The sequence below is a fragment of the Salminus brasiliensis genome, chromosome 19 (assembly GCF_030463535.1).
Source record: "Salminus brasiliensis chromosome 19, fSalBra1.hap2, whole genome shotgun sequence".
In the NCBI taxonomy this organism is placed as follows: domain Eukaryota; kingdom Metazoa; phylum Chordata; class Actinopteri; order Characiformes; family Bryconidae; genus Salminus; species Salminus brasiliensis.
In genome coordinates, this window is record NC_132896.1 from 10,070,094 (window position 1) to 10,085,581 (window position 15,488).

Genomic DNA, 15,488 nt, shown 5'->3' on the forward strand with positions numbered 1-15,488 from the left:
AAATTCACTTGTTTTCATTGTTAAATTAATGGTAATTGGATGTAATTAAGGAGAGATAACATCAAACTATTATCTTTTTTAGTAAAAGAAACTTTACTGTGGCCTTTTGGTGTTTCTTTACAGGAATGGAATCAACACACAACTGGAATGCGGCATGCCGAAAACAGGAGAGTCCTCCTGCAATTGTATGTACACACAAAACATTTTCTTAAATATCTAAAGTTCTTATATGTACTGATATAATGTTTAATATATGATGATATGGTGTGTGGTGTTTTGTTTTGTTTTGATTTTTCTATTTGTGAGACATGTTTTCTTTTTTCATAGGTACCCAGATTGGGATCCACAAATGCCCTCTGAACGAATGTATGTAACTTAATGTTACTAGAGCTGTTGGCTCCTCACAAAGTTCATAATTTATTAAGATAGAATACAGTGTGTTGATTCAGAAGTGGTCGAACATGTGCCTTATATTATGTCAATGTTTCCAATTTAAGCATATTAGACTGTTCAGTTTTATAGAACCTTTATAGGCCACAGGCTAATATGTTAGTCCCAAGCTTAAACTTATCGGGGGTCTCTTTTGTTTTAGTTTTTTTTTTTTTTTAGTTTTTTTTTGTTTTTGTCTGTACATTCATGCAGTATAATATTAACATGAACAACTTATCCAGTCGAATGAACTGAATTTACTGTTGACACTTGCACCCTAGTATATATGGATTTGCTAACTTATTTTATTCCCTTTCAGGTCGGGATCACTCCCTTTTGACTCAAAGGGCCGATCTGATGGGTTACTTGGGGCTGCTCCATCTGGCGGTGTGAGGCAGAGAACAGGAATGAGTTCAAACTGGGGTAATATGGCCAAGTGTACATTTGAGTCTTCCGTGACTTTTTAAATATCCTTAATGAATACTTGGCATTTCTTTGAATGTGAATTGCATTAAGTGATTAAAAGCTAACTGGGATTTTCATTGTTTGTTTTTATTTTTTTATAAGGCTCTGATTCTGGCATGGGTATGACAAGCAAAATGCAGTCATATTCTATGACCCCAAAGGTAATAGTGCACTTAGAATTGGATCTCCTTACTGCCACATAGCATAGCTGTTTTGTTAATAGTTACTTTAAACTTATGATTTGGCCTTAGTAGATGTTCTGGCATGTTTTTGAGGGAATTTTCTGGAATAATTTGAGAATTGTAATTTATTGTTTGTGACACTGACTGCACTGACTTTTAACATCTCTTTCAGGTTAGAAGCAGGGTGGTAGTGGTAAAATATGACAGGAAGCCAGTGTTATCTAACCTGTTTGCTCTAGCCCGTCCATTTGGTACTATCTGTGAACACCTTGTGCTCAAGAACAAGGTAAAGCTCTGCCCTTGTGAACCATTGCATTATGACTGCTCATCACAGTACTTTGCATTATATGGTGTGTTTTTGTTTTTCTTTGATAGGCCTTTCTGGAGCTTCAGTCTCATGAGGAGGCTCTGGCAATGTCTAATTATTATCATAAGAAGCCTGCCACTTTACACGGGAAGGAAGTGCATATCTACATATCCAAGGAGCTGTTGGTGATTGAAGTAAGAGCACACAATGAAATAAGAAAGAAAGAATGCATTTTATTTTAAAATATTTGAGCAGACTTTGGTTTCTAACTATGTTTGTGATGCCACACCTAGTTTAGACATAACCTTGATATTTCAAGCAGGATTAAAATCTTGTTTTGTAACTGAGAAACGATAGCATTTGTCAAACACTTACAGTAAATGAAATAGCACTTACATATTAACTGTAGGGCAAGTTCAACATACCAGTGTACTGTAAATAGTGGAAATGATTATTTTTTTAATGAATGCTTTTGTGCTTTGCAGAGAACCGACCGGTCAGACAGAGACAATAAAAATGTGAAGGCTGGAACCAGCCCTGTGGTGTTCTTTTCCAATTTGCCAAGAGAGGCTGAGAAAAAAATGGAGTTACTCACAGTAGCTCGTCGATTTGGCACGGTTGAAAAACATCTTTTCTTGAATGATGAGGTAAAAAGCGTGCCGTTAGTTTTGTCACTTCTTTTCCTCACGTTTTTCCCAATACTGTAATGTGCACGTTTACAGTTTGTTTTGTTTTTTTGTTTTTGTACATTGTAGGCATTTGTACAAATGAGCAGTACAGAAGATGCAGAGATGTTGGTGAAGTACTACACACTCAACCCGTTGAACATTGGCCGTAGATCCATCCGTCTGAATATCTGCACCAAGTACAAGAATTTAACGTGAGTATTACCTCTGTGAACCAATGAAAAACATTCCCTGGGAGAAGTACAAAATGAACTAAATTGAAATCTGAACTGTGTTTTAGAGTTCCACCTTGGAAAGGTGAGCAGGAAAGACAGGGAAGAGATGAAGGCAGCCGGAAGGGCAGTAGCAGAAGTGGTTACAAAACCTCGTCCAGGTCTCCAAGGACCACAAGCTCCAGATCTAAAGAGCGCTCGACTGAAAAGACAGGCGAGTTAAAACCTGAGAAGGAACACAAGGAGGTAATTGCAGAGGGGTCTGGTGATGAAGTGGAAGGTGTTGTGGAGGCTCATGATGAAAATGAAGCTGTGGAGAAGACCAGCATTAAATCTCAAGCAGAAGAAGCCATTGAAGAGGAATCAAATCCAGAAGTCCCACTGGACTATGAGGACTCCGGGATGGAGCCAGCAGATGATGACACGCACAATGCTGAGAGCACAGAGATGCCTGAAGAGGCAGAGGCTCAGTCAGAGGAGCCAGCTGAACATGAAGCAGATCAGGACACCCCAGAGGTGCACAAAGACACAGATGACCAGGATGAAGTAGAACAAGCTGAGGATGATCATGAGAATGCGCCAGAGGATTTGAGTGAACTGGTAAGCAAGAACTTAAAAATAGAGTAGATCCAGACTGTACACAGGCATCAGCCTGCAGATAGTGGGGAACTTGGGGTGGAATGGAGATTAATAATGCCCTAAAATCATCCATCTGTGTTTTATTAGGAAGGACTTGAAGAATCTGACTTTCCTGAAAATATGGATGAGTTTGTGACTCTGGATGAGCTAGCAGAGGAGGAAGATGCAGAAAGGCATGACTCAAAATCTAGGGCTAGAAGCTCTTCAGGTACTTCCTTTGAAATAGTTTTTCTGGTGTAATTCAAAATATAGCTTATTCTTACTGATTGTTTGAAGCATTTTTGGGTAGCTGACTGTAGCATTGACAACATGTTAATTGATGCGTACAGCTTTCACCAATATGTCTAAATAACTATTTTCTTATCTATTTTTAGGCAGGTCAAAGGAAAGTGGAGTAAGTAATCACTTTTTTTTTTTTTTTTTTTCTTCTTCAAATATCATGGGATTGCCTCGGGTGTTGGCTTTATACATTGCAAAACCTATGATTTGCAGGTTTCAGTGCTTTGTAACCCATTTCTGTAGTTGTATGTATTAACATTTTAACTATTTGGTGCACAAACTATACTGATTAGGGTACTGATCCGATCCAAGCTTCTTAATGCTGACTATGGGCCGATTCGATCCAATCTGTGTTTCTGTAAATAATACAGCCCCACAGTTCAGTTAAACTGTGCTAATCCACGCTAGTAAACAGCAGCAAAATCACTCAAATTTTTAGTATCAGTTTCTGTAATCTGACTAAATTTTCATTTACTTTCTTTGGAGAAACTTTTTAAACGGTTTTAAATTCTATAGTGTTTATAATCTTACAGTTCAGTCTCACTGACCCACCTGACCATTCAGCTCCCAGATCCTTTACAATTCAGCAGCCGGATCACTTAGTTTGCGTGTGCATTAGCATTCGCCTCCTCCTTGGTTCTGAATGCACCATTCAGAGCTGGTTTAGAACCAAAGAAAGGAGCATGGTTCTCTCGCTGGTAGATCAGAGCTTTTCCACCATGGTCTAACCAGGCATAATTCATCAAGATCTAACATGTTAGATCTTCCCAAATGGATCTAATGGGATAATATATGGATTTTGCAGAACTACAACAAACTGGGGAAAATAGACCACCTAACACATTCCTTACCTGCTGCTCTCTCATTTACAGAGAGTCTCTAAACTAACTCTAAGCTAAAGTTTTTTTCTTTTTCCTGAACTTTCTGTTCCACCTTAAGTAATGCAGCAACACTCTGTTGTTGAAATAACCTCAATGGAACTGCAGCACTATTTAAGGTGGAATGCAGAGTTGGCCTAACTTTAGATTTTGATTTGGCTGCTAACTGTTAGCATTGCTGCACTTATCAGTTCCAATAAAGCTCTGTTTAGTTTCCCTCACCTGAATAAGCTCCCAGATGAACTCTGTCTAGGGTAACTTTGCAAAAAAATAGAAGTTTGCCTGCAGCAGCTAAGGATCATGTCTATTAATGGTGCCTAGAGGAACCCAGATGGCACCCTGCTATAGCAAACCTAAGGATCGGAAGTGGATCGAAACCTTAAAAGTCGATACTCAATCTGGATCGACCCCCAATTCTGAGTCACTGGAACAGTTTGGGACCTTCCTAATGCTGATATAATTGATCTTTCCTGTCCATCAACGGAGAGGAGCAACTGTGGGACCACTGCTGACAAGATGTTATTTGGATGGACTTTTCTCAGCACATTGTTACCAGCATAGTAGTATGGTACATGCTGATGTTGGTCTTTGTCACCTTTGGGTTAAGAACAGTCTGCCAACCAAAAATAGCCAGCCAGCAGTGATCCTGCAAACTGAGCAGTGAGTAGGCCTAATACAAACTGTACATGGAAAAAGCTCTGCTATAGTCTCTAATTGTACACTGTGTATAATGTACTAATGAGGTATATCTAAAATGTCTAATGTCTAATCCGGTCAAATATATAGCTGGTTATCCCTCTTTGTTGGACAGGTTACAGGTTGGCTGAAACTGTTGCAACAGATGTGTGTAATTTAACATTTGCCAAGTGCACCTTTGTGGTATCTGAACCTCATGAAGTGGATAATAAGTTCATTTGTGTGCTAGTTTATTACAATGACAGTATTTTAATTACTTTTCTTTCCTGGGGTGTCAATATAATGAGTAACTTTGTTTACAGGGCCTAAGAGTCGTGAATGTGGTTGGGTTTAGGCGCGGCTATGATTACCTTGATGAGATCCTGTCTCTGGCCAAGCCCTTTGGGAAAGTGGTGCGACACCTGGTCCTGAATGTGAGACCTGAGGTAGGTTTTCTTATAAACTTCTAGATCACACTGTGTGGTTATTAGCCTGATTTTTAATTTAAGATTTACCTGGTTTAAATTTTGATCAGTCACCAGTGCATTGTACAGGTCAGGAGTTTGTTGGAGTGGTTCCTTCATTTATTTGTACATAGATGAGTTCTGTTTAGTAGAAATGTAGCACTGCAGAGCACATGCACAGTGAAAGGAGCTGCAGACAGAAATCAGGTTTCTACAGATTGTATAGGCTACATGCACTGCAGATAGATACACCTTGTTTAAGGGCTTAGTGGCAAATAGACAGAATATCTTGAGCAAACAACAACTACAGTAACTGTCTCTCTAGACCACTCTGTACAGTTGTGTTGAGCAAAATAAAAAATCATCTCAGAATGCTTAACACATGGGACTCGAGGCAGATGGGTTGCTATAGCAGAAGACCATGTCCCTTGCTTTCAGCCAAAAACAGTAGGCTGAGGCTGCAGTGGGCACAGACTTACCAAAACTAGACAGTTAAATATTGGAAAACATTGACTGTTCTGATGAATCTTGAGTTATACAGATGGTAGAGATTCAACTGCAAAAATTTACAGATGCAGCCTGCCTTGTGTCAACAGTCAAGGCTAATGGAGGTGGTTTAATGGTGTGGTAAATGATGTCTTGGCACACTTGGGCCCATTAATACCAATCATCACTTTAATGCCACAGCCTATTTAGGTATTGCTTTTTTAGGTATTGTCACAAAGCAAAAGCGGCCTCGGACAGAGGCACGTGGCAATGAGTTTAGTGTTCTTCAGTGGCTGACTAATGCAATAACACATTTGGGATGGGGTACAGTGGAATAGCAGAGTGTATATAATTTAAGCTGTGTGCTTCACACTGAGACAAGTGGAACACTTTGTGAGGATGTCCCAAAAACAGACATTGGGGCTAAAAAATGTGTAGTTAAACATTGAAGCAGCTGATTAGAACGATTTACTCTTACAGTTTTTGACATTTAAAAATATGAAATGTAATTGTGTTTTGTGTTCAAGGCCTTTCTGGAACTTTCTAGTGAACAGGAAGCCAGAGCAATGGTTCGTTTCTACAATGGAAATGTCACACCATCTGTGTGCGGAAAAGCAGTAAAAATTTATCATTCTCAGGTCTACCCAACCATCCAGGTAAGAACCATTCAGAACCTCCTTTATTTAGAAATGTACTTTTCAGTTAAAGGGTTTTAACATCTTTTTAATGTTTTCATCTTTCACAGAAGAGCAAAGTAGTTTATATTGGACATATTCCACCTTTTAAAACGTCAGATGCATCCCTACTGAAAATTGCTGAGCCATTTGGGAAAATCGCACGTTACATTTTGAATAGGGCACGCAATGAGGTAATGCGTTCCCAAGTGTGCAGAGTACCAAATCCTTAGTCATAGATCCATCTTTTTCTCTCGCTTTGTCTATAAAGTGCGATCATTTTTGGCTTTGTGTTTAATTCAAGTGTTTAATCGAAATGGAGAAGAGCGAGGATGCTGAGAGATTTGTTGAGGTCTCCAAAGAAAATCCACCAAAGTTTCAAGGCAAACGGCTGGCCGTCTACATTAGCAGGAAATACAGTCAACTCAAACACGGGTTAGTGCTGTATTCTTATTGTGTTCTGTTTAGTGCATGACCTTTACATTGTTGATTTGATGCTCTCAGTCCTGATGGGTGGACTCCGGTGGCGTTCTGTGCTGATTCACTTTCTAACAGAAACAGACTTCCAACTCCAAAGCCAGAAGACAAACGAGCATCCAAGAGGGAGCGCTCTGATGAGGAGACAGCAGCTGAGGTCAGCTCCCCAGTCAGAATTAACAGCAGTAAGGATGAAGAGCCCCCGACCAAGAAGGTCAAAGAGGAAACAAGCTGTGCAGACGATGCGGAGGTTGTGTCCGCAGAGGAGAGGGAAAACCAAGCTGAACCCAGTGAAAGTCCAGCTGAAATAAATATTGAGAATACAGAAGAAAATGATGCAGTTGAAGCTCAGAACATGGAGAGCAAATTGGTCAGTTTATTAAAGTTTCTTAATTTCATATTTTCATGTTTGTTAGTGTGATGTATGTAACTGTTTAAGTCAAGAAAACTTAAATGTGTGAATTCTTCACTTGATCTGTAACAGAAGAATGCAGGCCGGTGTGTGTCTTTGTCTTAGTAGTGTCTATAAAACAAATAATAAAAAGGCGAATAAAGCACCCATTTATTATTCTATAGAACGAATGTCTTAACCAGTCTAACTCCTCACTGCTATTACACGCCCCTTTCAAGTAATGATCCAGTACTCCGAATGAGCGCCATGCATGTCCTAATTGTTGTAAAACATCACTTCTACCAAAAACAGTAATTTATCAGGTTAATGATGTTGGACTGGTATCTTTTTAACACCAGAATGATGATTCTGATGCTGCTGCTGAGCCTTGTGATGCACCTGAGAAGAGTCAGGAAAATGATGAAGCCTCTACTGTTCCTGCACAGCCTGTAAAAAAAACTGAAACCACCCGAAGTACTCTGGGGCCATATGAACCTAATGTGCCAGTTGGTAAGACATTTAAGAGTGTTCTTGTTTAACACAAAATCTAAATATGAATGTATTTATTTTCTAAATATTAATTTATTTATTTATATCAATATTTATGTTTTTATTTTTTATTAAATGAATACATAACATTTGGCATTTTTATTTGATTGCAGGTGTGGAGTTTGTGAAGATGGGATACTACTGCAGAGTTTGCTTCCTTTTTTACTCTAATGAAGACACTGCTAAGAAGGTCCACTGCAGCAGCCAGGCACACTATGACAAACTTAAGGTACTTTAATACATAATTGAATTAATAATTGTTTTTGTTTTTAGAAGGAGAAGGAGTGGCTGGGTGGGGATGATGAATAAGAGAGCCTAATGTACATAATTGACATTGTAGGTGGACAAAGCAGGCCCAGCAGGCATCTGAGCCTTTAATACAATGGAGGAAAGCTGATATATGTTTGCAATTGACATTTTCTTGAAATACAAACATTAATCCTTGTTTGTTTTTCTCTTTTAGAAACACTTGGAGAAGGAGAAGGCCAAAGCACAGTGTAAAGAGGAAAAGAACTAGTTATTGGAATTGTCATTGGTACTGTACAGTATTTGATCATGCATGAGCTGTTAGTCCAGTATACTATGTTTACGTGTTGACTTAGTTCATTCACCACCGTTTTTGTTTGTTTGTTTTTTTGTTTAGTTTTTTTAAATCTTAAAACGGAACCTTTTTTGTGGTGGTATAAAGTGGATCCTAAATGAGAGTCCTTTAATTCTTTTTTTCTATTAGATTCTATCTTTTAGTATTATGAGATCTGACTTGCTGTATTAAAAGCATTTCTAACATTGATTTCATTTCTTGGTTATGAGTGATTCTCTAGACAGCCAATAAAACTTTGTTCCACTATGGTCTTACAGTTTCATGTCTAGTTTGTTAAATTTATGTTTGTATAAAAAAATGATTAGTGAGAAGGTTACCCTATAGCCTTTAGATGAGAAACAGCTTTTTTCCTTTACCTTTTTTGGTGAATGTCTCTAATTGCTCTAATAATTTATAGCTATTAGGTGTCCAAATCCTATTGCCAGTCACACAAGCAAGTGTCATGTCCATGTACAGAGGGGAAAAAAACTTTCAGTCTGCCTCTTTTATAGAATCATAGAATTAATCCAGCTGGTAGCTGGATCCACTTTAAATTTGGATTGTGACAATAATCACGACTTTATCACTTTAGGGAGCAAGCAGGTAACGCTGGTTTAGGCTGCAAACGTAAAGTTTTTATAAGCCTGATTTTTTTTTTTTTTTTGCATCTTGTAAGCAATTTTATGAAAGTGAAATGGCAAGAATTTTATACATGATTGAATTAAGGTTTTTTTATGAGAAAGAGTTGCTGGGTGGGGATGATTAATAAGAGAGCCTAATGTACATAATTGACATTGTAGGTGGACAAAGCAGGCCCAGCAGGCATCTGAGCCTCCTACAATGGAGGAAAGCTGATGTCAATTGCTAACAAAAATATTTTCTTGAAATACAAACATTAATCTTTGTTTGGGTTGCCAATTTTATGAAATTGAAAATGGCAAGAATATTGTATAGTTTATGTTAACGTTTTAGATGCTCACTGGCTGTAGCATCAAAGGTATTTTGAAACGAGCAGCGCCTGGAGACTTTTATTTTGCGGCTAATTTTGCCCACCGTTTTAGGCGGCTTCTGATTGGACCGCAGGCCAGCTCCTTCCATAAGATGACGCCGTCTCCATGGTTTCCAAAATGGCTACCCAAGGTAAGGCGAATGTAACCTGCTGGACTGAAGGACTCGCTGCCGCTCTGGGTCAGAAGAGCATTAGCTGTGTTCAGTTGAAGAAGGTCCTGCTTTAGCGTCCGCACGACATCTTTAATTTAACACGATATAACGAAGCCGTTTCAGTACCTCAGTCTAGCGGCCCTTTTACAGTCCGATGAGCGGCGCTGCTGAACTTCTCTAGCTAGCTGCTCCGCTTTGTTTTCTGCAGGGTGCTAAAACCTTCAGGCTTTTCTGTGTGAATGTTCATCATTATTCACTCTAAAAACAATAATTATTAATAATTACGTTTCTAGGCATCGTTAGATTCTGTAAAGTCTCCCGGGGTTTTCAGTATTGCAGAAGCCGTGAAGCACAGTGTGAACATGTGTAAATGAAGGAATCTGGCTTCTCTCTCTGGATCAACATGAGAACTGAACAGTAACAGCAGTCCTAAATAACACTTCTGTCCAAGGGATGTCGTTAATGTGTGCTCAGACTTAGATTTAGAGGCATACACCTTCATTTTGTAGCTAATATTTTATTTATATATATAACTCGATTTAAAACTTTTTTAAAAGTTTACTTCCATTTAACTAGATAACATTTTATTTTCTGCCCTTATACTTTTGGGAACTTTTCTGTTTTCAAGATTAATTCAATTACAGAAGTATCAGCGACTCTACCTTCATTTTCTCGTGTGGCTAAATAGTTTTCTCTTCACCATGTAACTGAACCTGTTTGGGGGATGTAGTGCTAAGTGTTGGTAATGATTGCCTGATGGTCTATATAGTTTCAGTGAGATGGAAGAAAAATAGGTCCTACAAAATTTTAATGATAATTTTTTTCCCTTCTTTAGTTTAGCTTCACATTCAGTTTAATAAAAAGATAAATATTTATTTTTTTGCAATTATTGCAAAAAAAAAACCTACATATTTTAATCCATATTTAAAATGAGAGTGGCACTATTGCGGTATTAGTCCACCCACTGCTGTTTATGATAGTTTTATTTAGAAGTGAAAATGGCAAACGTTGTATAATTTATTTAAACCAGTATACTATGCCAGTAGTTTTTAAAGTGTTGGGAAAAGCATTTAAATGAATACTGTGTTTAAATAAGTGGACTGTTTAGTGCAGGGCATGGAGACTTTTATTTTGCAGGTAAAAAAAATAGAACTTGTGAGATGTAACTGAATTCTGTGTTGAATGTAATCTGTTGATTTGCAGCAGGTTTGTAAATATCTTCATTTTTTTCTCTTCCAGGACGGCAACCCATTGTATCCTTCAGTGCGATATTAACCCTTTCCTGCTTGTGTTTCTTCACCCCTGTGTTGTCTCAGGCAAGCGATTAACAGCAGTCTCATTTTTAGCCTCCTTAACAGAACATCTCAGTTGTCCTCCACACCCCTGCAGGTCCTCTTTTATTTGAACAGCTGGTATTTTGCCGTCTTCTTCATAGCTGAAATTTTAATGTTTGTTTATAAAGGTAATGTTTTGCAGGACGTATTCTCTTCTGCTACATGTATTTTATATTAACACTTAACTTATGATGCAGACTGTTTTTCCATTGTTTTTAGGAGTGTTGCTCCCATATCCAAAATCAAATCTCATACTAGACATTGTACTACTGCTTCTCTACCTTGGCCTCGAATCCCTCAGACTCTTTTACGGTCAGTGTACGGCACTGAGATTCATTCATTTCTATTTTCAGATGATTTCTAGCAGTTGGGGTTCTCATTTGTGACTGTATAAGGTCTGATGCTCTTTGGTAGGCTGGAAGGGAAACCTGTGTGAGCACTCTCTGACGCTGTCTGTTAGTGTTGGTGTCCTGGTGCCCTGCACAGTGCTGAGTGTCTACTATCTGCTGCTGCAGACGTTTGTTCTGCGCCTCGAGTTCATCCTCAATGCCATATCTCTCTGCTTCTATGGCCTGGAGCTGATTCTGGGACTAATAACCATCTCAGCTTTTACCAGGTACCTTTTTTATGATTTTGTGTGTTGAGTCTGTCTTTAATAGAAGGGGGAAACAGCTTTTATGTGCCTTTTTATATAGTGAGACTTGTTAGGTGGCATTGCTGTAGTATTATGTATATATTATGAAATAAAATTTGAAAGGAATTTAGCCCTTCTTATATATTTTTGTAACAGGTGGGCCATGTGTTATTCTGATTTTTATGAATCAAAAGGGCAGGAACACCAGTTTACATATGTTTTTTCATTCTTTCAGGGCCTCTGTTTACTAAGCATGCAGGTGCCAGTGAGGAACCATCTAAAACATTTCTTGGGTGTTACCTGATTTTCACCATGACATGTTTGTCATCACTACATACAGTTCTGCATATATTATGTGGATCTGCACAACTCAATTGAATCTTTAGTTTTATTTTGTGTACACCTTTGCTTTTTGTACTGAGGAATTTTGTATTTTGACACCACCAAATGTTGTATTTAAAAACATAAAAATTTTATTAGCAGTTCCTTGTAAGCTTCTTTTGTTACAAATGTTGATTCATTGTGTGGAACTTCTCCTTACCTGTAAAGCCCATCTTTTCTCAGAATATTTCTACTTCCTTTCCCCTGAAACCCTCTGAAAATAAATTTGTGAAACACACATACAGTCTATCTTAACCAAAATTGTAGTCTTCTGGCATGTGACAATACAGCTAATCTGCATTTAATTTTTAAGTAAAACTATTATAACTTCAACAGGCTCATCCTAAAGCAGTCAGCCCACCAACCAGCACATCCATCCAGGACACCCTAAAGATGTCTGCACACCCTCCGGCACATCCGGCATTCGGCAATCCCATGCTGCACATTCTAAAGCAGTCGACACACCCTGTGACACATCCGTATAGCACATCTTAAAGCATTCAGTACATCTATCAGGCACATCCTAAAGCTGTTGGCACACCAACTGGCACATCCTACAGTATTCGGCACACCCTCCGGCACATCCTAAATTTGTTGGCACATCAACTGGCACATCCATCCGGCACATCCTAAAGCTATTGGCACACCGTCTGGCACATCCTAAAGCAGTCAGCACACCAACTGACACATCCTAAAGCTGTTGACACACCCTACAGCACATCCTAAAGCTGTTGGCACGCCAACTGACACATCCTACAGTAGTCGGCACACCAACGGGCACATCCTAAAGCTGTCAGCACACCATTTGGCACATCCTAAAGCAGTCGGCACACCATCCAGTTCATCCATAAGTCAACTGTCAGCACACCATCCGGCACATCATAAAGCTTTTGGCACACCGACCAGCTCATCCTAAAGCATTTGGCACACCATCCGGCACATCCTAAAGCTGTCGGCACACCATCCGGCACATCCTAAAGCTCTCGGCACACAACGTGACACATCCGGCACATCCTGAAGCATTTGGCACACCATCCGGCACATCCTAAAGCTTTCGGCACTCCAACCGGCACATTCTAAAGCAGTCGGCACACACCGTGACACATCCGGCACATCCTAAAGCTGTCGGCACACCATCCGGCACATCCTAAAGCAGTCGGCACACAACGTGACACATCCGGCACATCCTGAAGCATTTGGCACACCATCCGGAACATTCTAAAACTGTCGGCACACCCACCGGCTTATCCATCTGGCACATCCTAAAGCATTTGGCACACCAATTGGCATATCCCAAAGCATTCGGGGCACCAACTGGCAAATCTTAAAGCTGATGGCATGCCTAATGGCACATCCTAAAGCAATCGGCACACCATCCGGCACATCCTAAAGCTCTCAGCACACAACGTGACACATTCGGCACATCCTGAAGCATTTGGCACGCCATCCGGCACATCCTAAAGCTTTCGGCACACCATCCGGCACATCCTAAAGCTGTCGGCACACCAACCGACTCATTCTAAAACAGTCGGCACATCCGGCACATTCTAAAGCAATTGGCACACCATTCAACACATCCTAAAGCTGTCGGCACACCATCTGGCTCATCTTAAAGCATTTGGCACACCATCCGGCACAATCCAAAGCAGTCGACCCACAACATGACACATACGGCACATCCTGAAGCTGTCGGCACACCATCCGGGCACATCCATTCGGTATATTCTAAAACTGTCGGTTCGACTACTGGCACATCCTAACACCATCGGCACACCAATTGGCACATCCTAAAGCATTCAGCGCACCAACCAGCACATCTTAAAGCTGATGGCACGCCTACTGGCACATCCTAAAGCAATCGGCACACCATCCGGCACATCCTAAAAATGTCATCTCACCAACTGGCACATCCTAATACATTCGGCACACCATCCTGTACATCTTAAAGCTTTTGGCACACCAACCAGCTCATCCCAAAGCATTTGGCACACCATCCAGCACATTCTAAAGCATTTGGCACACCAACCAACTTATTCTAAAACAGTTGGCACATCTGGCACATTCTAAAGCATTTGGCACACCATCCAACAAAGCTGTCGGCTCACCATTCAGGCCCATCCATCCGGCACATCCTAAAGTCGTTGGCACACCTTTTTGCACATCCGGCACATTTAAAGCATTTGGCACACCATCCGGCTCATCTTAAAGCATTTGGCACACCATCCAGCACATCCTAAAGCTGTCAGCACGCCAACCGGCACATTCTAAAGCAGTCGGCACACAACGTGACACATCCGGCACATCCTGAAGCATTTGGCATACCATCCGGCACATTCTAAAACTGTCGGCACACCCACCGGCTCATCCATCCGGCACATCCTAAAGTCGTTGGCACACCTTTTTGCACACCCGGCACATTTAAAGCATTTGGCACACCATTCGGCTCATCCTAAAGCATTTGGCACACCATCTGGCATATCCTAAAGCTGTCGGCACACCATCCGGCACATCCTAAAGCAGTCGGCACACAACGTGACACATCCGGCACATACTAAAATTGGCAGCTCACCAACTGGCACATCCTATTACAGCCACTGGTGTAACAACAACTAGACAATGAAGTTGAACAAAGAAAACAACCGCAATTGATGACAGAAAACTATGAGAAGTTTGAAGAGTTGTGAGAGTTGTGAAGAGTTTTCCTAAAGCAGCCCAGAACATCAACTGGCACATCACTTTTTAGCATGAGGTACTTTGGTCAGCTGCTTTATTGAGTGTTTTTTAAAGCTTTGGTTTACATGCAACTCCGCTCCGAGTGTAAATTCCTACCTTGTGATATATTGTGTCTTTTGTGTCATTTGTTTCAGTTTTTTCACCTTTTACTAAATCTATGTACTGTTCATTTATATATGTGTGTTTGTTTGTGTGTAAAATAGTCAAAGAGTTTTAATTTGAAAAATGAGAAAAATCGCGGAAAATCACAAAACGCGAAAAACGCACAAGACGCGTAAAAGCGCACAGGACGCGTAAAAGCGCACGCCGTGCGTAAAAGCGCACAGGACGCGTAAAAGCGCACGCCGTGCGTAAAAGCGCACAGGACGCGTAAAAGTGCACGCCGTGCGTAAAAGCGCACAGGACGCGTAAAAGCGCACGCCGTGCGTAAAAGCGCACAGGACGCGTAAAAGCGCACAGGATGCGTAAAAGCGCACAAGACACGTAAAAACGCACAAGACACGTAAGGCTAAGAAAAACGCTAAGGAGATTCTTTGGTGACTTTTTGTCAATAATTTATAAATAGTTCTGACCAGAGGAGGGTGGGTCCTCCAGCTCTGAGAGAGTTTTTCCTTGCCACTGTCGCCGTTGGCTTGATTTTGTTCTTATTGGTATTTTACTAATTACTGATTGTGTAAAGCTGCTTTGTGGAATAGAATAGAATAGAATATGGCTGTGTCACACAAAAAAATATTATTGATTTGAATTTTCCCAAAATCAACTTGAATAAGCCACAGGTAAACTGATACCAGGTAAAACCGCACCAGACGAGTAAGGACGCACGTCCTGCGTAAAAAGACAGCAAATGTATAATAACGCGCGCAGTGTGTAAA

General features: G+C 40.3%; 2 protein-coding genes across 3 annotated transcripts in view; both read left to right on the plus strand.

Annotated features, from left to right (window-relative positions):
• The window catches only part of LOC140541546 (uncharacterized), a 28,471-nt gene extending 19,826 nt beyond the window's left edge, over positions 1-8,645 (plus strand). The window contains exons 31-49 of the mRNA XM_072664220.1: positions 124-185; positions 328-366; positions 749-852; positions 997-1,055; positions 1,249-1,362; positions 1,452-1,577; positions 1,869-2,030; positions 2,139-2,263; positions 2,350-2,881; positions 3,008-3,128; positions 3,295-3,314; positions 5,076-5,198; positions 6,230-6,358; positions 6,448-6,570; positions 6,681-6,811; positions 6,932-7,223; positions 7,604-7,754; positions 7,907-8,022; positions 8,257-8,645. Coding sequence (XP_072520321.1) covers positions 124-185; positions 328-366; positions 749-852; positions 997-1,055; positions 1,249-1,362; positions 1,452-1,577; positions 1,869-2,030; positions 2,139-2,263; positions 2,350-2,881; positions 3,008-3,128; positions 3,295-3,314; positions 5,076-5,198; positions 6,230-6,358; positions 6,448-6,570; positions 6,681-6,811; positions 6,932-7,223; positions 7,604-7,754; positions 7,907-8,022; positions 8,257-8,310 — 2,583 coding nt within the window. The 3' untranslated portion in view covers positions 8,311-8,645. The remainder of the gene's footprint in view (positions 1-123; positions 186-327; positions 367-748; positions 853-996; positions 1,056-1,248; positions 1,363-1,451; positions 1,578-1,868; positions 2,031-2,138; positions 2,264-2,349; positions 2,882-3,007; positions 3,129-3,294; positions 3,315-5,075; positions 5,199-6,229; positions 6,359-6,447; positions 6,571-6,680; positions 6,812-6,931; positions 7,224-7,603; positions 7,755-7,906; positions 8,023-8,256) is intronic.
• Positions 8,646-9,460: 815 nt separating this feature from the next.
• Positions 9,461-11,984, plus strand: tmem216 (transmembrane protein 216). 2 transcript variants are annotated; one of them, XM_072664146.1, is made up of 6 exons: positions 9,461-9,513; positions 10,774-10,787; positions 10,903-10,996; positions 11,088-11,180; positions 11,283-11,484; positions 11,738-11,984. In XM_072664146.1, exons 1-6 carry the CDS (start codon positions 9,489-9,491, stop codon positions 11,751-11,753), a joined length of 444 nt encoding a protein of 147 aa, XP_072520247.1. In that variant the 5' UTR covers positions 9,461-9,488; the 3' UTR covers positions 11,754-11,984. The 2 variants fall into 2 exon arrangements, with proteins under 2 accessions (XP_072520247.1, XP_072520248.1); XM_072664147.1 differs by lacking the exon at positions 9,461-9,513 and adding an exon at positions 9,556-9,596.
• Positions 11,985-15,488: the final 3,504 nt, after the last annotated feature.

What these genes read in the sequence shown, in the direction of transcription:
- tmem216 (XM_072664146.1), top strand. Translation starts at nt 9,489, where the DNA reads ATGGTTTCCAAAATGGCTACCCAAG. An exon ending in TTTAATGTTTGTTTATAAAG is followed by an intron (nt 10,997 to 11,087) that starts GTAATGTTTTGC and finishes CATTGTTTTTAG; the next exon opens with GAGTGTTGCTCCCATATCCA. An exon ending in ATCCCTCAGACTCTTTTACG is followed by an intron (nt 11,181 to 11,282) that starts GTCAGTGTACGG and finishes GCTCTTTGGTAG; the next exon opens with GCTGGAAGGGAAACCTGTGT.